At 40.6% G+C, this 22,600-nt stretch overlaps 2 protein-coding genes across 2 annotated transcripts in view; one reads left to right on the forward strand and one right to left on the reverse strand.

Moving 5' to 3' along the window:
• Positions 1 to 11,492, reverse strand: part of LOC122831538 (basic helix-loop-helix transcription factor scleraxis-like) — a 34,117-nt gene extending 22,625 nt beyond the window's left edge. The window contains exons 1-2 of the mRNA XM_044117811.1: positions 11,432 to 11,492; positions 11,214 to 11,308 (exon numbers count right to left, since the gene is read on the reverse strand). The gene's annotated coding sequence lies outside the window, so the exon portion shown is untranslated. The remainder of the gene's footprint in view (positions 1 to 11,213; positions 11,309 to 11,431) is intronic.
• A 719-nt stretch (positions 11,493 to 12,211) lies between these two features.
• LOC122831065 lies at positions 12,212 to 21,340 on the forward strand. Its single transcript, XM_044116985.1, has 3 exons — positions 12,212 to 12,455; positions 13,622 to 13,793; positions 17,007 to 21,340. The coding sequence occupies exon 3, from the start codon at positions 17,015 to 17,017 to the stop codon at positions 21,338 to 21,340; it is 4,326 nt and encodes a 1,441-aa protein (XP_043972920.1). The 5' UTR covers positions 12,212 to 12,455; positions 13,622 to 13,793; positions 17,007 to 17,014.
• Positions 21,341 to 22,600: the final 1,260 nt, after the last annotated feature.

Raw genomic sequence — 22,600 nt, forward strand, 5'->3', positions numbered from 1 at the left:
ACAGAAGTAAACAAGCTGCATTCACTTCCAGACCCCAATCTGTAGTGCGTGACGTCGGCACTACGTCTCCTGAAACCCAGCGATATAAAATACCATTTAGATCCCCAGTGGCTTGGGGATTTAGTTTGTTTTACGATGGTGCAAGTCCGCTTTCTGGCCCAATCTCAAATAATCTACTACATTCATCCACCAGGACCATCTGATCTGGTTTCATACTGAATTGAAATACAGTGAAAGTTATTTCCCACAAGCAGTAACCAGATAAAACCTGTTGCTGAAACTTTAATTAAAATGTCCCAGACCTGTCTCTTTAAAAACCATTGTGGATGGACCCGTCACTTGTGCAGTACTTGTTTCGTTTCTCTGTAATCCAAATGGGAAGTTCTATAACGATTAGTATCAGGTATACATCAAAAGAAAATTGTTAAAACCTTATTTCTAGTAAATTAGTTCTGGTAGTTAATTTCTGACCTGGCTAGTGAAATTACAACATAAAAAAGAAACGTTGCTGTGATTAGCCTCCCTTTATTGGCAACATAAAAGCAGCTCCCCAGACTCTGCTGCTTAATCTGGCCAGTAGCAGCTCCAGCTCTCCGTTATAGAGCGGCGGTGGAGCTCTAGCAGCGGTCTCACAGAGAAATCAGCTGTGATGTCACCGCCTCTAATGAGGTGGCGGGAACCGTTTGACCACCTGACTCAGTCCTCCTCACCTCTGCCTGTATTTTTAACTTTCTCTTAAAGTCCTCTCTCACTCACTTTTTATTCCCCGTGCTGCGTGCAACCAATCGCTGCCAACCGCTAGTGTTTCATCCCCGGGTCATTCCCTCGGTGGTTACATGAGCTCAGCTGTCTTGGTCTTCTGGTCAACTCCTATCATTTCCAGAGCCAACCCTGGATGCATCAGCCGGGTTGTTGGAGCTGACAGAGATAAACTAATGGCTGCTTCAACCTTTAATCATTGGCAAATGATTTATGTTAACCGGGTCTGTCTACTGTAAAAGGCAACAATAAGTAAAATCCTGCACACCACAGTTTTCCAAACTTTTAGGGCTTTGGTTGGCTCTGATATATTCCATGGTGTAATGACTGGCTGCCTCGGATGCCAGGGAGCTCACATCACCAGAGGACAGACAGGGGGGAACAAAAAGGGAGAGTTTACAGGGAAATGGAAATAGACATGGGTACAAAGTGATTATGATTCGACTGACTGAGACTTGCAAACCAAATTGCAGTTTTTATGATAGAGAAGGAGAGAGAGAGAGAATAAAGACACGAGGCACAAGAGAGGCACTAAATGTCACAGTCTTTCTGGAAAAAAGCCGATGACAAATATTCTCATCTAGACATCAAAAAAGTAAACCAGGCTTATAGCTATGAGATATTTACAGATATAAGATATAAGCAACATATACAAGTTAATATCTACAGTCTTCCTTATTACTAGAAATAAGCCAATCAGCACCAAGGAGAACAAACGCAAGTCCCGGATTGGCTGTTTCACAAACGCCAGCCAATAATGTGTAAAGGAGCATTGTGCATCAAAACTGCATCTAATACATATTTTCTAAAAATATTTTTATTTTCAGATGCTATATTGTAAATTTAATTGAAAGCGAGTGATTACGTTGAGCCTAGACTTTTATAGAATCATCAAATAATCTATCAGTAAATACACTAATATGTTTTAATGTTTAATTTTGTATGGATGCGAATCAAACAAAGAAATTGGCAACTCATAAAAGAAAGTTCTTTATTTCTGAATGGCGTACAGAATGAAACTGAGTATCACCATCTGATCAGAGGAGTAATTTCATCAAAAGTCCCATCAGTGTTTTCAAGTTTATAGAGAAGAGAAAGTGTCATCAGGCAAGTTACAATACCTGAAAACAATCCTATATAAACTGTGTTGTATCACACGTCTATGATCTGTACTGGGTTATTTGACCTTCCTATCGGTTTAGGTGGATTTCAGTGTCTGTAGTTTTAAAGTTGTGTTATACCATTTCCCTTTGCTCACTAAATTGGATCTTCAAAGCTTGGCATATTGTTTCATGTCCTAGCTCTGCTTTAAAGTTATTTGCAACTTTAACTTGGCCTCCATACAACACCAGCCTTTAGAGCAAAGGTGGCTGAATACAAATGATTTTTGTATTCAATAATGATTTTTCAGATTTTTGTTTAAAGCAGGGTTATAAAATCTATGCATCCTTTTTCTTCCACTTCACTATTATTTTCAACGTTGTATTGGCCTAAAATGTAAAACCAATGCGTGTGAATACTTTTCCATGGCACTATAAATGGAAGTTTCCACCAGCTAGCATCACACCAGCTACAAAGATAAACAATTGATACATTCTCTCAGATTGCCGAAGTCTGCATGTAGTTTTTTTTAATTGTATTTTATTTAATGGAGATGCATTTTAGGCCAAAATCAACACTTTCAAGAAAGACGCTGTAAATGTCAGTCACCAAAGAAAGCTTTCGTCACAAAACTTAATGTGGATATGTATTACAAATATCATAAAGTGTGAAGGCAGTTTTAAGGCAGGTCAAGTGCAAACATTTCATACTTCATACAGAGTTTTATGACGGTTCCACTGCTGCGCCTCAGTCAGGCGAGTTTCACAGAAACGTCCACAGAGAGTGAAAAGTAATCCTTCTTTAAAAGTGTCACTGACATCACCGGACTGCAGGAGGTTGAAGAGACGAGGTTTCGTTTTTCCTTATCAGCTGCACGCATGCACCTGCTGAGCCCACGCTGAATGACGGGTTAGTCTTAGATCATCGCCCTGACTATAACCAGTCTGCATCTCTTCACTCGCAAAAGCAACAAATAAATCCTGTAAGCTACACTGGACATGACAAAAGCTGTGTTTAAAAATGCTTCCGAAGAATAAATGGCATGCTAGGAATGGGTGAAATAAGATGAGCTCTTTTGATGAACTTGTTAAGGGACTCTGAGGGATCAAGTAAAAGATGTGTCAGACCCGCGTGCTAAACGCGCAAGAATGCGTGCGTTTGATGTTACACCCTTGTAAACCCGCAGCTGGAGAGGGCTGCACCCTCTGGACCACCGCAACCTTCTAGTAAACCTCACAAACACACACACACACAAGCATGCACAGACCTTAATAAAGTTGTTGCTTGGGGAGCAGGCTGCTATCGAATTCATATCGTTACAAGCGATTCTTCAGTTAGGACAAAAAAAATAAACAAAAAAAAACAAGTTTTTTTAATTTCAGGTTATATGTGCTCTTATAACAATTTATCCCTGGTTTAAGTGTATAAAACAGTACATTTACTGCAAAACTCCCCCATACAGATGTGGAGTTACAAATAAAAGCCTCACCAGGAGGCGACACACAGTCTTTAGAGACGGGGAACACCTGGCAGACCACCTGAGCTGAGCGCTGCACTGTTTTACAGTGCAAAAGTATTCACACTCCTTGCACTTTTTCACATGTGGTTTCAATATAACCACAAAGTAAATGTTGGTTTACTTACATCATCATAAGGTGGCATGTACCTGTGAAGAGGGAGGAGACATGTTTTGTTAGAATTTCCTACAAAAGTGTGCAAATTGTGGCGTCTTTTTGTATTCAGCCTGTCTGACTCAAAGCCTTGGAGAACTTCCTTTTGCTGCAAATACAGCTGCAGGTTTTCTCGGCTATGTCTGATTCTGAGATGCTTAAGGCTTCGACTTTGACTAGACCTCTTATGACACTAAAAGTCCTATTTGCCTTCAGATAAGACTTCTTTAGAGATTATCATTTTTTTGCCCATTAATTCTGACAGGTTTTTTTTTTTTCTAGAGAAAAGCTTCTCCACAACATGATGCTGCTGTGGCCATGTTTCTTTTGGTAGGCTAGAAGTTGTGCCACACTCCGTTCATTATATGTTGATAGAATAATAAACATCATGACTCATTCAAAGAGTAGCATGTGGCCTTATAACCTCCTTTATGCTTTTCCACATCGCTTGCCCTGACCTGTACGATGTCTTCCTTGGTCTTCATGATGCTGTTTGTTCACTAACTAACCTCTGAGGCCTTCAGGTGGGCTGTATTCACTAATTAGGCGCTCTTTGAACGCATTTGGGTGAACTAGATTTTATTTAGGTGTATCAGAGTAAAAGGGGATGAATACAAATATGCGCCACACTTTGGGGGACACTGGGGACTGAATACCTTTTTATACGTTTTAATTTTGGACAAGTATTAACACAGTTTAAGATGTTCTTTAGCTGAATAACAATAGGAAAACTAAGATGCTTCTTTTGTTTTTGTGGCAGTTTAACCCACTCAGAACACAAACGTCAGGTGCAAGGCAAATTTACCGCAAGTCTGTGTTTGGACAAATATTAGTGGCTGACAGAGCTCTAAATCAGTCAGCACAACAAAAATCTAAGACATTAAGTAAACCGCTGAGCTTTGCAAATTCACCCATTAAATGACTTTTATTTCCCCTGATTGTAGAAATTATACTAGATGAGGTCATGCCGCAGCTGACTGCGCGCAAACACTCCTATTTTAAGGCAGTGGATTGTTTCCAGGGTGATGATATAACGCAGTCCAGATGAGTCCCTTCAAGGATTGCCTCATTATCGCACATGCTGCAGCTGCACCCACTCTGTGTGTCTATGAGGAGCTATGTTTATGTGAGAGCACGTGCATGCATGCAAGCTGAGCTTGTGTGTGCATGTGTCTCTGACTATTTAAACTCTACTTGCAGTCAATTACCAGAAAATGGCTTGTGCGGTTCGTTTTTTCCCTCCATAAGAGCTAATTATAGGGTTTGGGTTAAGGTTAGAATTGGGGTTGGGAGAGCAGGAAAGTCCTGGCTGGAGGAGTCTGGTCCATCCAGAGGACATGAAACCAGGGGGTGTAGCCGAAGGACCGCCAGGGAGTGACTAGGCACCAGACGAATCTGATAGCTGCCTCTATGTGGCACTTCAAAGTCTACTTTTAGCTGTTGCCATGCTCGTGTTCTCAAAGCCAAGGAAACACAACTTCGTCCAAAATTTACATTGCTGAATCACAACAATAATATCCAAAGCAGCTAGAGGAGAGTTTGTCAAAATTAATGTCTAAAGATGAGATCAACACTTTAAAATTGAGAAATCTCTTTTTCAGCATACAAGCAAAAGAAGCAGCGCTTTATGCCTGTAACTCTTACCTTATGACCCCTGCAGCTCTAACTTTGTAAGGTAAAACTTAAGAAGATGTCTATAAAATGCCTGCTGATGCTGTCACCACCTCCACTGATACTTGTTCTTGTGAGATGGTTGGTGATGCTAATGTCTAATTCGTACCTTTATTTATTTTGCTGTCTGCTCGATCACAAAGCCCAGTGTGACTTAAACTACCTACAGTGAGGATGATTCGTCCTTCAGGTGCAGTGAAGACACTAAAGCTACCTTGGTATTATGGTGAAAAATCATTTTGTTCTACACGTTCTTTTATTTTTCTCCTCTTCCGAGTAGGGAGCTTATAAACCACCGGATTAAGAGCCTGTAATAAAAAATTTTATACACTGGATTTCTTTTTATACGTTCAATTCCCAGATCCTGTCTGTGTTTTTGCTGGGTGGAAATCATGATGCCCTAAAACTATGGTCTGGACTGGGTCCGGATCTGGACTTTCAGAACCGCCGAGTAAGTGAGTGTTTACAACTGTCTCTAAATGATGTAATTAAAACACACTATAATCAGCCGCATCATTACTGAGTCATACTTTCCTCTAATAAAGTGCAAACAATGATAATGTTGTTAGTGCAGTTCGTGTGAAAGACAAGAAAAGAAAATATAAAGTCAACGGTAGATAGGAGGGAAAAAACATGTATACACTGTTTAATTTTATTATTTAAGTTCTCTTTGGGATCAATGAAGTATTTTTGAATTTGAAGTTGAATTTTCTATACAACTCACCATTTTCTCGAGGGAGATTTTTAAAGTTTTTCTACCTGCCATGGAAAGCCTGAAACTGGTCAGGTTGGGACCAAGTGATTAAATCACCAAAACCAGTGACTGGTAACAAGAACACCTAGTTCAATTCCTTACCAATACAAATTTAATGGTAGAACAGCAAAAAAAAAAATAAAATTGAAGTTCTACGACTATTCTGAAAGGATCCAAACTAAAAAAACAAATCTATTAAAGAGTGGCTTAGAATGGAACGCGGCCACAAAGTATTTAACGCACTGAAGCAGGGTGATCTCATCTTTTTATTTAGTGATAGTTTCAGAATATGCAATAAGTATAAAACGTATTTATAAAGCCCAGAATGAGCAAGCAGAGGGAAAGGAGGACGTAGTGCTAGCAGAGGACGGATTTCCGACAGTAGCCCGGTCCTGACAGCTTCCGTCATATCCGACTATACTCAACCTCATGCAGGGACTCTGCACATGGTAAAACTATCACAGACAGAACACACACACACACACACACACACACACACACACACACACACACCCACACACACACACACACACACACACACACACACACATTGTCTCCCACATACAGTGGACACACATGTTCTCTCTCAGTCTCAGCCAGGAAACGGCTTTCATTCATATTTGAACACTGAAGAAATGCAAACGGACAGCTTCAGAAACAGAAAGTCATTCGGCTCCCAGCAGAGAATTTGTGCCACTGCAGGCCGGGATCAGGATTCCCAGCTGGGAATGTTTAGAAAGTAGACAGTAGATATGAACAAGGGGAGCTGAGCTCTTCCATACAACCATTTGTCACTGAACCTCAGATTTTCCTGAGACAGCTTAATTTGTTTGTGGCTGCAGAAAGGCTTCTCAATAAAACACGTGGTTGGGAATTCATCGCCATCTCTGCTGAAAATGTTCCCAAGCCGAACAGAAAAATCTAATTGACTTACATACATTACCTTTTTATTTATGTTTTAATTTTTTTTGCGCAGCTAATATGAAATCATTTGTTTATGGTGAGAATTCGATGATAACTGCACGTAACTTAAGCATCAAGCTCAAAATCTTCCAAAGTATGTCCGTTTCTTTTGCTGCTGCTAAGAGGCGCTCTGTGGAAACAAAGGCCGGCCGTCCTGCACAAATTAATATTATGTTTGGATTTGTTCGCGCTACCAAGAAATAACAGCCTGGGGTTAGTTTGTATTTCTTGGACAAGCCCTACTGATGAATCAACCGGATGACAAGACCTTGGAAAGTTGAAATGTATCCAATATAATAACACAAAAATCATTTCAACAACTAATTAGGGAGATGACTGGGGTTGGTAATCGTCCGTTGCCTCAGAACGCAGTACGTACATCAATGAGTATATCAAAAATGTTTAACTAAACAACAGCTTAGCGTTCACTAAAATGTTAAAACATTACTCTTTATTTTCACGTACAACATTTCTAACTTTACCATGAAGCCGATGATTGGACAATAATTTAGGGTTTCAATAAACAATTGCTGTTGAGCGATAAGACGAGCGGTTTTCTACTTCATACAGCAAAACCATTTAATAAAGTGGCTGCCAACGTTGGAGCCTAAAGCCCTAAAGGTATAGTATGGGTTCTAAAGAAGATCTTCAAGAAAGAAAGCCAAGTTTCAAAATGGCTGCTGCTAGTTTTTCTCACAATCTTGAGAAATAAAGAGATATTAATAGCAGATTTGAGAGTTTTGACCCCCATGGGAAAGGCTTGGCTCCTCTTGAAAGAGGTGACAACGAGAATAAAGCATTTATGCTTTCAATCTTCAATAAAATTTAAATTTCAAATGACTATGGAAGAATCTTGTATTAGGTATTCGGATAATCCGTAAAGTGGACTATGTCTACTCTGAAAACTACTGATATTATTTACTGCAAAGTAATCAGAGTGAATCGAAAACTTAGATTTTTTTTTAAATTAGTACAAAAAAATCTTAAAAAGAAAAAGATGAAACAGGAAAGCTTTAGTCTGATTTCATATTAGGCAGACTTTTCTTTCCTTTTCCGTTTTGCAGACCTCAGATGAGTAGTTCTTATGAATCTGTAAGAACTGGAGCATCAAATAAGTACAGTTTGTTCTGTATTTTAAGGTACAAAATTCCTTTTCATTTTAAATTTGTGCCACAGTAACAACAATAGGGATCTGTGCATTTCTTTTCCTTTCATCCTTTTACAAACATATAAGTAAGACATTATGATTCCTACCATCTAAAACATAAACTGTATTGTGGAAAATATTAGCCACGCTTAAGATGCTTGCCTATTTGTCATAAGCCACTAAACTTGATGTTTTTCTAAGACAAAAGGTTCTAATTTTAGCTTAAATTAGTGAAGAATTCAGTAAAGTTCTGTGTTTTCATTTTACAAATTGCTCACTTCCAGGAAGCTCGCTGTTAATATTTCCTTTTATAGAGCTTTCTCTGCCATCTTCGATGCCGTCAGGTATTCTTACATCACAAAGCAGAAATGCGCTCTTCGCTCATCTTGCCCGGTTAAATGAGAACCGCTCTTCGTCAGCTTAACTGGACGAGGCTCAAAAAACATCATGTAATTTTTGTCTGCTGCCACTAGACGGGGTGAGAGTCGGGGGGTGAGCCAAACGCCTGCCCCATAATAACCACCAGACATGACTCATTCAGCGTGGAATACCACAGCAGCCACAAACAGGTCTCTGGCAGACAAGGAGCAGAAATCCGACCCCACAGCAGAGTTTGTGAATGGGACAGAAATGAGCAAAACCAGGCTAAATTTAATAGAGCTTCAATACGTTTCAGAGATTTAGGAGTTTTAAGAAATCACCAAATGTTTAGTTTGGCTTATTTGTAAAGTCAAGTGTGTAAGTGACTAAAGGCTGTGTGTTTTAGCTGTTGATATTAGTTTAACCAAGAGGAAACTCGGCCTTTCTCTCCACCTCACAGTTTCTCTTTATTTCCTTTCCTAAATTCCCCCGCCGGCTCCGTGATTCTTTTGGCAAAACGTCCTCTCATCGAGTCGTCACGCGCAGCTTTTTAAAAGACAGCGCAGGGACGACATATCACCTTGTCAGATATGATTGCAGCTCTGATCATCGTCATTCTTGCCCCCACCGAGCGCGCCGCTCAGTATGAGGACTAACACATGTTGGACGGCCGAGTCGTTATTCGCGCCCGTGGAGCTCGTCCAAGCCTGGAAGGGCCTGGAGAGCTCTGAGTCCATTCCGCGGGCATAAGAAATAACGCAGAAATAACATATTGTTCAGCTTAAAGAATGGCGGGGGGGTGGCTGTGAGTGGTCACATTACATGAAAACAGCAGGCAGGAAGTGTTTTGCAACAGCGGAAAATCTTCAGGTCCAGTCTGACCACCAGACGGTCACACTTCATCTGGCTTGCGGTCAGTGGATGGATATCATCCCTACTGTACAGGGCTGGAGACGCTGCCCGGCGTTCGTCTTTTACCCCTTTTGCACGCTTTTCAAAGTTTACACCTTATCCTTCCATCACTTCCTCTGCCTCTCCTGCTACATCTTTCTTCTTTTACAACTACGTCTGATCATGTTTAGTGCCCCCCCTTTACCTTTCACCTCCAGCATCCCCCCACACCCTCGCCTTCTCTCTCTCTCTTCTCTATCTTACCCTTTTTCTCTCTCTGTTTGTGGTCAGTCACACTTAATCTAGCTCCATCCATCTGTTTCTCTTCACTCATTTAGTCCGGGCTGCTTTCGATTAAGATTACATCAGGCTTTGACCTATTAGTGTGCCATGATCCTTTTGAAGTCATGCTGTGGTTACAGGTTAAGCTCAAAGCCCACCAATCTTCATACTCAGTCTAACACAGACAGCAATGGGAAAGTAAAGAAAAAAAAACTGAGCATAGGTTTGTAAAAGTTTTCAGCCAGGGACCAAAGTCATTGTTTTTTTTTCTCTCTCTGGGATCTGGGATCATTAAACGGAATAAGAGTCGTGGTAATATGGACACCCAATAGAGACCCATTTTGGACTCTAACCCATAATCCAACCAACCAAGCTGTGAACTGGAATATATTGTTCATTTAACCCCATATCCTGAGGATTTTTCAGACTTTCTGTTCCCTATTATGGTTCCTGTTTAAAATTGGACTCACAGTTTCCACTAAACATAATCCAGATCGCTTTCATAGCTTTAGGAGCCAAATGAGGAACATATTGAGGCCTATCTACTAGGCTAACCCTCCGCTTATAAGTCATTTTAATAAAGCACTAATACTTTTATTTTAATGATACAAAGACCTATAAAAACCTGCAGATGTGAAGTTCTCTCAGATTAAATAATGTTTAAATTGTGTTCCCTGCTCGTTCTCATGATTCACTTCTAACTAGATCTCGACGAAAGAGAATTAAACACGAGGCGTTAAAATTATTTACATTTAAATGAGGCGCATTAGACTGCAGGCTGCACAATCACACAGTTGTTGAAATTGGTGCCTAGCATAAAGAAGGTTGTGGGTTTGAATCCTGACATAAAGTCTTGATGCATGTATGTTTTTTTTCTTTCAGCCTGGCTTCCTCCCCCAGTCTGAAAAAGGGGATGATAAGTACTGGAGAAAAAAAAAAATTCTTTGCAGTCAAACAAGAAAACACAAGACTGTATGGTGCCTTTTGTGACGTTGTATTTTTGTATTCTTACAACGTGAAGCATTTTGTTCTGCCTTGTTGCTGAAATGTGCAATTAAAATGTACTTTTTTGAAAAATGCTCTGATAAACACTCCGTTTCCATGGATACTCTAAATAAAATAAAGAAATACTTCCTACTGTACAAAAAAAAAAACAGACAAGTAGCATTCTTGCTAGACTAGATATTTCTTAACTAATGAGCCTTTTTCGTGACTGAATTCCCTGGAAATGTCAGGAATGTTAAACTGTGGTGTAGCCCTAATCTAGTCTGGAGTGGTCTTGAAAGCCACCTTTTTACCCAAACCTTTCTTCCAGCAGGGAAAGCCACTTTCTGCACTGAAAAAAAGACAATGCATCTCCAATTTAAATAAAAATGCAATAGTTACAAGTACTTAAATGAAATTTGTAGAAGTTACTTCACTTACGTTGGTTTACAATGATAAACGTAATAAATTAACGTGGATAAACTTCTTTTTTTTTTACTTGTGATCAATTAAGGCAATTTTCTTTTTAAGCTGGAGCTGGATTCTCTTTTCTCAGTGTGTTCTAAGTACCGGGTATTTAGAAGGGAGAAATGGCAGCCAGCATAACAAAATACCGATGAGGTACTCCAACCGTATGTAGCGGACTCATTGGGCGACCTCTTGCTGTTGCCATGCTGCACCTTGGACAGGCTTCACAAGACGCCCCTGCTTTTGACTGGGGAATGTCTGGTGACAAGCAAATCAAATAAAGTTGGAGTCAATTATGCATATCCCTCGAGTTTTCATTTTTAATGAATTAGTGAATAGTTCACTGACATTTAAAGACAATTTTAACAATGAAAAACATACCACCAGGTCCTAATGGAGCACAACATCCCTTGACGCCTACACATAACACGGTGCTTCATACTGGAAACAAAATAAATAAATTATATATATATTTTTAACTTAAGCAAAATATAACATATAAAACATACACAAGCAGTTGTTATTTTCCCAGGTTTCTGCTTATCATCTTACAGAATTAGCACTGAGAGTTGACTGGTGGCTCTACAAATCAGAGTGTTAAGTCCCCAACTTCACTCTGGTTGTCAGTGTCAGAGATGCTCCTGTCCCAGTTTGTGGAAAGAGCAGAAATATGTGTCATAATAGATTCCAAGCATGAGTGTGGATTATTTGTGGCCATTTCTTCAAGTCACCATCCCTCCCCGCAATAGCTGTAGGTTGCGGTAAAACAATATTGCCACATTTAAGCTGTGATAGTTGATGTTTTCAAATTTTTTATAGCCTAAAAGCTCTGACGAAAGCTGGTTAGCGAGTTGCTAACGTAAACAAATTGCGGTTCCGGTCTACGGCGGAAGTCGCGCCCATAAATCACACAAAGCCTCATGGGGCCTAGGAATAAAGTGGATACGGCGCCCCTGGTTATAATTATATATATATTAATATATATTTTTGCCGTGTTAGAATGATTTGTAACTGAACTATGTACTACAATACAAGGTGATCTGCATGAATCTTTTACCATTTAGCTGGCGCAATTTGCAACATCTGTAGTCCAATTTCTGCCACGCACCAGTGCGTGCTTCGTCATTGAGCCTTTGTCATCAATGGAAGTCATGGAAACGATGTTAGCGTCGGCAACTCTATAAATGACGATGACCCTCTGAATTCTTTCCCTTTGCTACGGGACTTTTGAAGGAGACGCCTGAAGGAGCATAACGCCTCGGAAGGTTTGAACCTGGTGAGAAGTCTGCCTTGCAAAACTTGCTAAAGAAGCACTTGCTGAAATACGCACTTGCTGAAGAAGCCGAAAACCTGCGAAAGACGGTTCCTGGACACGAGAAGCACCAGCAGAGTGACCAGCCGGAAGGTTAATATCATTCTTCTACTATTTTTAATAAACAAAAACAAGTTATTACTGAAACATTAATGAATTGTTTAGTTTATTTTGTGTTTGTGTGCGTTTTTGGAAAGGAATACTACCTGCTATGCAAAAGAAAGACAAGTAGCATCCTTACTAGCCTAGATTTTTCTTAACTAATGAGCCTTTTTCGTGACTGAATTCCCTGGAAATGTCAGGAATGTTAAACTGTGGTGTAGTGATTTAAGAAATATATGTATTTTAGTTAATTATAGTCAAATTAGTTGAATTAATGTCAAATTCTTGAAAAATTTGCTTGTTCGTGACCGTTATTTTTTTGAAAAATGCTTTGATAAACACTCTGTTTCCATGGATACGCTAAATAAAATACATTAGCTAATTCATTTTACTTAAAAAATAATTAAAAACATGTATTTCCCCCTTTGATAGCCTGTAATTTAATTATTTGGTTTTGGTATCTTTTAAGAAAGGAACATGTAGACCTGTTTTTGTTGTTATTCTTTTTAGCATATGCTAAAATCTGCGTATTGATTGAAACAAAGGTGCTATGCTGAGAGTATCAGGTTTAATGACTTTGTCTAATGCTTTGTTAATGCTAGTGTTTGATAATAACTGTTATGCTGAGTTGAAAAGAAAGAAGAAAAAACAGTTATATTTCTGTCCAGTTGTTGGAAAATTAGCTTGTTTTTGACGTTATGACCGTTATCTTTTGAAAAATGCCGTGATACACATTCAGTATCCAAGGATACGCACACGTTGAGACACTGATGTTAATAAACTAATGGATTAGAGCCACAGCTGTTGTATCAAGCCATTGGACCTTCTGACCAATACCAACAGGAAAGGTGGGAGAAGTGTCTTGACCAAGGACACAATGAAAGAGGCAGGCCATTCAGGGCTAACACCTACCATTCTCTGTCAGCCCCAGTAATAAGCATTATATGTGTGTCTGGGTGTGAGTGTATGCGTGCGGGCGTGAACGCGCGTTTGTCTGCGTTGTAGTGACACAGTCCAATTTCTGCCACGCACCAGTGCGTGCTTCGTCATTGAGCCTTTGTCATCAATGGAAGTCATGGAAACGATGTTAGCGTCGGCAACCCTATAAATGACGATGACCCTCTGAATTCTTTCCCTTTGCTACGGGACTTTTGAAGGAGACGCCTGAAGGAGCATAACGCCTCGGAAGGTTTGAACCTGGTGAGAAGTCTGCCTTGCAAAACTTGCTAAAGAAGCACTTGCTGAAATACGCACTTGCTGAAGAAGCCGAAAACCTGCGAAAGACGGTTCCTGGACACGAGAAGCACCAGCAGGGTGACCAGCTGGAAGGTTAATATCATTCTTCTACTGTTTTTAATAAACAAAAACAAGTTATTACTGAAACAATAATGAATTGTTTAGTTTATTTTGTGTTTGTGTGCGTTTTTGGAAAGAAATACTGCCTGCTATGCAAAAAAAGACAAATAGCATTGTTGCTAGCCTAGATCTTTCTTCACTAATGAGCCTTTTTCGTGACTGAATTCCCTGGAAATGTCAGGAATGTTAAACTGTGGTGTGGTGATTTAAGAAATATATGCATTTTAGTTAATTATAGTCAAATTAGTTGAATTAATGTCAAATTCTTGAAAAATTTGCTTGTTCATGACCGTTATTTTTTTGAAAAATGCTTTGATAAACACTCTGTTTCCATGGATACGCTAAATAAAATACATTAGCTAATTAAAAAATAATTAAAAACATGTATTTCCCCCTTTGATAGCCTGTAATTTAATTATTTGGTTTTGGTATCTTTTAAGAAAGGAACATGTAGACCTGTTTTTGTTGTTCTTTTTAGCATATGCTAAAATCTGCATATTGATTGAATCAAAGGTGCTATACTGAGAGTATCAGGTTTAATGACTTTGTCTAATGCTTTGTTAATGCTAGTGTTTGATAATAACTGTTATGCTGAGTTGAAAAGAAAGAAGAAAAAACAGTTATATTTCTGTTCAGTTGTTGGAAAATTAGCTTGTTTTTGACGTTATGACCGTTATTTTTTGAAAATGCCGTGATACACATTCAGTATCCATGGATACGTTCAGACACTGATGTTAATAAACTAATGGATTATAGCCACAGCTGTTGTATCAAGCCATTGGACCTTCTGACCAACACCAACAGGAAAGGTGGGAGAAGTGTCTTGACCAAGGACACAATGAAAGAGGCAGGCCATTGCAGGGCAAACACCTACCATTGTCGCCCCAGTAATAAGCATTATATGTGTGTATGCGTGCAGGCGTGAACGCATGTGTGTCTGTGTCATAGTGATCATTAATCAAAGCTGATTTTCACAAACAAAATAATAATTTCTTTGTGAAAATCAGCTTTGATGACTTGGTGTCCGGTTCTTAGCAAATTGAATGATTCTTTGTTAATTTGTTTTTTGAAAAATGCCCAAACATATTTAGTTTCCATAGATACATTGAGGAAATGATATAAATGACTTCAATAAAAAGTTAAGAAAGTCTAAAACGTTTCAAACATGTGCCTCCTATAATGTCCCTAAATTATTTAGATCTAAGTTTAGAAATGTCACAAATGCTTATGCTGATTTTAAAAGAAAAAAAAAACATTATTTGAGTTGGTTCAGATCAGATTTGATGACTTTGGTGTTCAGTTGTTGGAAATTCCGACTCTTTGTTTAAGAATGTATTATTTGCATTTTTGGGCTGCAGCATATTTGTGATTTAATTGAATTTGTATTGTGAGTTATATGCTAGTTAATTGAAATTTTGGAAAATGTCAGTAATGCTGACTGTTGTTTTGGTTTGAAAGACGTTTTGGAACCAGCTTTTTGAAAATGTTGTACATGTAATCTCCATGGATACATTGATTAAATAACAGACAACTTTATTCTTATAAAAAGTAATTAAAGAACAATCAATGTGTGCCTGTTGAGTTCACAAAGTACCGTAAATGAATTATCTAATTTATTATAATTACTCAAAACCAGAAAAAAACAGTATTTTGTTCCATTGCATTTTAGTGATGTATCATTTTCAGAAGTTAGTTGAATGTGAATGGTAAAATTTGTTAAAAAAACAATGATCTTGGTTTCAGTTGGTCCGGCTGTGATTAATTTGTTAGTTAAAATTTTTGGGTGGAATTGTGGGAGTTAAACACTGCTAATGTGGTTTAAAAAGTTATTTCTGGTTTTAGAAGACTTGTTTTATTCAGATCTTTGGAATAAGAAGTCAGTGCCTGGTCCAGGTTTCAGAAAATGCCTCAAAAACACATTTGGTCTCTTTGGATATGTTGCTTGAAATAAAACCTTAATACTTGAATATTAGAGACGTTTTTAAATAGATATTTCTTCTGTATTATTTCTAAGTAGTTTAGTTTATATTTAAACTTAATATTGTTTAGTTTGCTTTTTCTAAGACAGAGGCGTTTTGAATAATTACTTGTTTACAAAATGCTATGTTGGTCCTTTGCATATTTGGAGCTGTAAAATATTTTCATGCTGATTACATTTTCAGAAAGAGTCAACAATATTAATAGTGATGTGGTGAATGGAAAACTTTATTTTAGTTTGAGAGAATTACTTTTAGAAAATCCATTCTGTTGATGTTCTTTGTTTCCATGGAGATGGTCATTTTGACAGAAGCATTTGGAGCAATATAATTGTGTAAACATTCATCTGAGTTTATTGCTGGGTTATGTGCAGCCCTCAGATCTTCAGACTGATGTAATGAATTTCGTAACACTACCTTCAGCCATAACTGACCTATTTGGAGTAATATTAACATGTGATAATAAAACTTTGAGGCATCATGCACACACAAGGGATGCAGATTAATTCACTGGATATGAATTTCTAAACCAAATAAACAGTTTCATCTTTTGTAGGAGCCCCTGAAAACAGAAGAAAGATCACTTATGTCGGCCTTGTTATGTAGATAGCTACTTTAAAAGATGTACATCTATAAAATTTTTAATTATTTAGGTGTACATTTCTGCTGTTGGTTATATGTCGGAGTATGAAGGTAGTACTGGTTGTGTGTCAAGTAGCTGTGGCTGTGATTGTAAAAAATTGTGGAGCACAAAGGAATTCAGTTTGATTAGCTACAATTAAGATTTTGGTAATTTACAAATGCTATTGGAAACATTTTTTAAATTTTGATACTTTTAAAGTCTAAGTTTTATTTTATTTTTTAATGAGTGATTGATGAAGCTGCAAGTTTGTTTGTCTGAGTGGTGACGGTCCATGCATGTTTGATCATTGAGTTTTAGAGCGTGTTCTGGTTTTTATGTAAAATTGTGTTTTTTGCTGTTTTTATGTGGCTAAGCTTTGTTTATTTTATCTCTTCATTCCTGTTCTTGTTTTATAATCACATCTGGCATAGCAATAATATTGTTAATTAAATATATTCAAGAAAAACAAACACATTCACAAACCTGGGTTATTGTATTGTTGGTATTTCAGTGTTCCCTCTGAACATTGCTTTGGACTTTTAGAATTTTTTTCAACATACTGAATTGTACCTTTTTTTACCTTCACAGCCCATATCATGGCGCTTCCAGCAGATGGATCCCCAATGTTGGAGGGACATCCAGACAGAGGTAAGGAACACGGTAAGGTGTGGTTAAATGAAGCCGGCATGGTTTCTGAAGACCATGGAGAGGAGTTGAGGTATAGTACACCTCCGCAGTCTTTGGACTGTTCTACCAGCTCGAGTGGTAGCTCTACTACCAGCTCGAGTGGTAGCTCTACTACCAGCTCAAGTGGTAGCTCTACTACCAGCTCGAGTGGTAGCTCTACAACCAGCTCTAGTGAAGACAAGGTAGGTAATGCCTGTACTACCAGCTCGAGTGGTAGCTCTACAACCAGTTCCAGTGGTAGCTCTACTACCAGCTCCAGTGAAGATGAGGTAGGTAATGACTGTGCTACCAGATCCAATAAAGATGAGGTTGATAATGAAGACCAGGATGACTTTAAATCCCGACTTCGGGTTGTCCAGGTCATTCGACCAAACATTAAATTCCTGTGGGGCATAGGAGTGCTTGAGCAGTCATTGAAACATCTGAATTGGACGGTTGATCAGCTGGGCTTCACTGACAGTAGTCTGACAATGGACCGTGCCGATGCTGTGTCACAGCCGCTGGAGATTCTTCCCCCACATTTCAAATACATCAAAGTCATCAGGGTGGCTCAGACGCCTCAAGGAGACACGGCTCCCTGTACTTCACTTGAATTCACATCTGGACTTGACAAACAGGAAGAGCCAATTTTGTGTCCAGAGAAGTCCAGACCTATCGGTACCTTGCAACATCATCAGATAGGTTTGAAAGAGAACACGGCTTCTTTGACATCTGGCCGACCCCGGAGAACAATGAAGAAGGTGGATGCGAGGGAGGATGTCCAACCATCAAAGCTTAGTTTTGGTACCGTGCTTCCTTCTAGCTTTATATTCACATGTGGACTTGACAAACAGGAAGAGCCAATTTTGCATCCAAAGAAGTCCAGACCTATCGGTACTTTGCAACATCATCAGGTAGGTTTGAAAGAGGACGCGGCTCAAGTGACATCTGTGACTGGCATAAACGGAAAGAAGACAAAGTACAGTGTTGCTAAAAAGAAGCCCCCAGCCAAGAGGATAAGGGACACTGTTGCTAAAGAGGAGCTCCCCACCAAGAGGACCAGGGATACTGATGATGCTAAACAGGAGCCCTCTGCCAAGACAATCAGGGAGAACCAAGCTGAAAAGGAGCTCCCTTCCAAGAGGACCAGGGACACTGTTACTAAAGAGGAACTTGCTGCCAAGAGAACTAAGGTTACTCTTGCTGAAAAGGAGCTCACCTCCAAGAGGACCAGGTACACTGTTGCTAAAGAGGAGCTTGCCATCAAGAGGACCAGGGATACTGATGATGCTAAACAGGACCCCTCTGCCAAGACAATCAGGAAGAACCAAGCTGAAAAGGAGCTCCCTTTCAAGAGGACCAGGGACACTGTTACTAAAGAGGAACTTGCCGCCAAGAGGACTAAGGTTACTCTTGCTGAAAAGGAGCTCACCTCCAAGAGGACCAGGTACACTGTTGCTGAAGAGGAGCTTGCCACCAAGAGGACCAAGCATGGGAGTTGGAACGAGGTCATTCAAAGCATCCTCGGAATGATGGTATGGAGATCTGGTAAAAAATGGGGGGACAAGTCCATTCTGTTACCCCCTGTCCTAACTTTCACACCCTTGACGGATGATGATCCTGAACTGTCATCCCCTAACGTCAGTCCCTCTATTGCAAAGCCACGTAAAAGGCCTGCTAAACAGGAGCGCTCTACCAATAGAATCAGGGAGAACCAAGCTTATGACGAGCTCCCTTCCAAGAGGACCAGGAACATTGTTGCTAAAGAGGAGCCCCCTGCCAAGAGAACTAAGATCACTCTTCCTGAAAGGGATGACCTTTTCGCCAAGTTCCGCCCTGTCGAAAAGGACCCCACTAAGAGGACCAGCGACAGTGTTGCTAAAGAGGAGCCCCCTGCCAAGAGGACTAAGATCAGTCTTCCTGAAAGGGGTGACCTTTTCGCCAAGTTCCGCCCTGGCAAAACGGACCTCGCCAAGAGGACCAGCGACAGTGTTGCTAAAGAGGAGCTTGCCGCCAAGAAGACCAAGCATAGTGATGATGGCAGTTGTGACGAGGTCATTCAAAGCATCCTCGGAAGGGTGGCATGGAGATGTGCTGAGTCCATTCAGTCTCTGTCCTTTCCCCACCGAAAGGCAGAATATGAAGATCCCGTAGTGATACCCCATGTCTTCAGTCACTCACCCTGGACGTGGTGCGAAGATTCTGGGCTGTCATCCCCTATCCTCAGTCATTCTTGTGAAATGCCATCTGAAGAGTCTGCTAAACAGGAGCCCTCTACCAATAGGATCAGGGAGAACCAAACTGAAAAGGAGATCCCTTTCAAAGGTACTAAGGACACTGTTGCTAAAGAGGAGCTTGCCTCCAAGAGGACTACGGTCACTCTTGCTGAAAAGGAGCTCCCCTCCAAGAGGACCAGGTACACTGTTGCTAAAGAGGAGCTTGCCACCAAGAGGATCAAGCATGGAAATTGGGATGAGGTAATTCAAAGCATCCTTGGAATGATGGTTTGGAGATCTGGTAAAAAATGGGGGGACAAGTCCATTCCGTTTCCCCCTGTCCTCACTTTCTCACCCTTGACGGAGGAAGAACCTGGACTGTCATCCCCTAACGTCAGTCCCTCTATTGCAAAGCCACGTAAAATGCCTAGTAAGCAGGAGCCCTCTACCAAGATGATCAGGGAGAACCAAGCTTATGATGAGCTCCCTTCCAAGAAGACCAGGGACACTATTGCTAAAGAGGAGCCCCCTGCCAAGAGGACTAGCATTACTCTTCCTGAAAGGGTTGACCTTTTCACCAAGTTCCGCCCTGTCGAAAAGGACCACACCAAGAGGACCAGCGACAGTGTTGCTAAAGAGGAGCCCCCTGCCAAGAGGACTAACATTACTCTTCCTGAAAGGGGTGACCTTTTTGCCAAGTTCCGCCCTATCGAAAAGGACCCGAAGTTCCGCCCTGTCGAAAAGGACCACACCAAGAGGACCAGCGACAGTGTTGCTAAAGAGGAGCCCCCTGCCAAGAGGACTAACATTACTCTTCCTGAAAGGGGTGACCTTTTTGCCAAGTTCCGCCCTATCGAAAAGGACCCCGCCAAGAGGACCAGCGACAGTGTTGCTAAAGAGGAGCCCCATGCCAAGAGGACCAACATTACTCTTCCTGAAAGGGGTGACCTTTTTGCCAAGTTCCGCCCTGTCGAAAAGGACCCCGCCAAGAGGACCAGCGACAGTGTTACTAAAGAGGAGCCCCCTGCCAAGAGGACTAAGATTACTCTTCCTGAAAGGGGTGACCTTTTCGCCATGTTCCGCCCTGTCGAAAAGGACCCCGCCAAGAGGACCAGCGACAGTGGTACCAAAGAGGAGCCCTCTGCCAAGAGGACTAAGATTACTCTTCCTGAAAGGGGTGACCTTTTCGCCAAGTTCCGCTCTGTCGAAAAGGACCCCACCAAGAGGACCAGCGACAGTGTTGCTAAAGAGGAGCCCCCTGCCAAGAGGACTAAGATCAGTCTTTCTGAAAGTTGTGACCTTTTCGCCAAGTTCCGCCCTGTCGAAAAGGACCCCGCCAAGAGGACCAGCGGCAGTATTGCTAAAGAGGAGCTTGCCTCCAAGAGGACGAAGCATTGTGATGATGGCAGTTGTGACGAGGTTATTCAAAGCGTCCTCAGAAGGTTGGCATGGAGTTGTGATAAAGAATGGGGTGCTGAGTCCATTCCGTCTCTGTCCTTTCCCCACCGAAAGGCAGAATATGAAGATCCTGTAGTGATACCCCATGTCCTCAGTCAGTCTTCCTGGACTTGGTGTGAGGATCCTGGACTGTCATCTCCTATCCTCAGTCCCTCTTATGAAATGCCATCTGAAATGTCTGCTAACCAGGAGCCTTCTGCCAAGAGGATCAGGGAGAACCAAGCTGATGATGGTCCCTCTTGTAAAATGTCGCGTAAACGTCCTGTTTTGTCATTCCCTGTCCTCAGTCCCTCACCATTGATGCCCTCTGAAGATCCCATTTTGTCACCCCGTGTTTTCAGTCCCTCACCAAGGATGCCATTTGAGGATCCCATTCTGTCACCCCGTGTTTTCAGTCCTTCACCAAAAACACACTGTAAAAATTCAACTTTGTCATCCCCTGGCTTCTGTTTCTGGATGGAGACTGAAGGGGACATGGGAGAGGAAGCAATACCTTCAACATCTGGTGGAATTACAGCAAGAGAGAGTTCCAGAGATGTGTGGTTTAGACCTCGGTACGAGTTGTCAAGTGACTCGGATTAGATTGGGGTCTATAAAAACTGAAGACCTATTTGGGAAGTCCCATTAGGACATCATCATTTCTCTGTTTTTTTTATTAAAGCCAATGGCTTTCTAGCAGCTCTGTGGAAGCCTTAGGTAGCCACTTGTTCTGGGGTTTTCTTCATCTTTGCGTTTTCCTCTCAACTCTCCCATGTTTCATGGTGTAATAGTGGTGCTTCCCTACACGGTGCTTTCCAATGTATTAAATTATTCTATCCTGTTCCTCTACTTATCCACTCTCCCAGTTTTTAATTTTTCAGGTTTTAGGTGCTCATCGCTGGATCCTTTCTTTGTTGTCTATGTGGTTCCTGCCTTCTGGATCCTTTGTTTTTCACACTGCTTGTAAGTTTTTGCATTCCACTTTCACATAATACTGCTTGCCTCCTTGGTAGATCTCTGATTCTCTGATAATTCCAGGTTGGACCTCGTCAGCCTGTAAACCTCCACTTTCAACGCCACCAGTCAGATGGAGGAAGATAAGAGAACCCAGTTGACAAAAAAAGTAAGAAAACCTATTTTTATCTGGCTAATAATTTTAAATATGGATGAAATTGAGGTCAAATTATAAAACTCTTCTTTCTTCTGTCCATGTATATTTTATTTGTTAACCCTGTTGTATTTTCTCTTTTTTTCTATTTCTCCATCAAATCATATTGCCGGACTTGAGTTGACCAACAATTAAGGAAGAAGACCTGCTCCACCTGGAAAACTACTGGTTGTAACAGATTGTGGAAAAGGTGAGGACATGATGACGACTTGATCAGATACAGAAATTAAGGAATGTCTGTCTGATTATGTGATGATTCTCTAACATGATTTAAAAAAGACAGCAGTAGTGGACCTATCAGGAGAGAGGAAACAAAAAATCCTGCTTAATGTCCAGGGATTTAATGAAGAAGAGGTTAATGATGCGACAGAGGGACACCTGAGGACGGGACGCAGAATAAAGAGACAGAGATTATGTAATGTGGGTCCTCATCAGCCTGTAAACCTCCACCTACAACACCGCCAGTAAGGTGGAGGTCGATAAGACAACCAAATCAATAAAAAAAGTAAGAACAATTTATGTAACTAAACATTTCAAATGCATCTGCATAGAGTTGAGCTGAAAGTTCATATTGTTCTCTTTAACTTTGTTATATTTTCTTTTTATTTTATTTCTCCATTAACTCATGTCACATGGCCTGAGTTGACCAGCAATTAAATCAGAGGACCTGCTCCATCTGTAAACCTCCGCCTTCA

The sequence above is a fragment of the Gambusia affinis genome, linkage group LG05 (genome assembly GCF_019740435.1).
Source record: "Gambusia affinis linkage group LG05, SWU_Gaff_1.0, whole genome shotgun sequence".
NCBI classification, from domain to species: Eukaryota; Metazoa; Chordata; class Actinopteri; order Cyprinodontiformes; family Poeciliidae; genus Gambusia; species Gambusia affinis.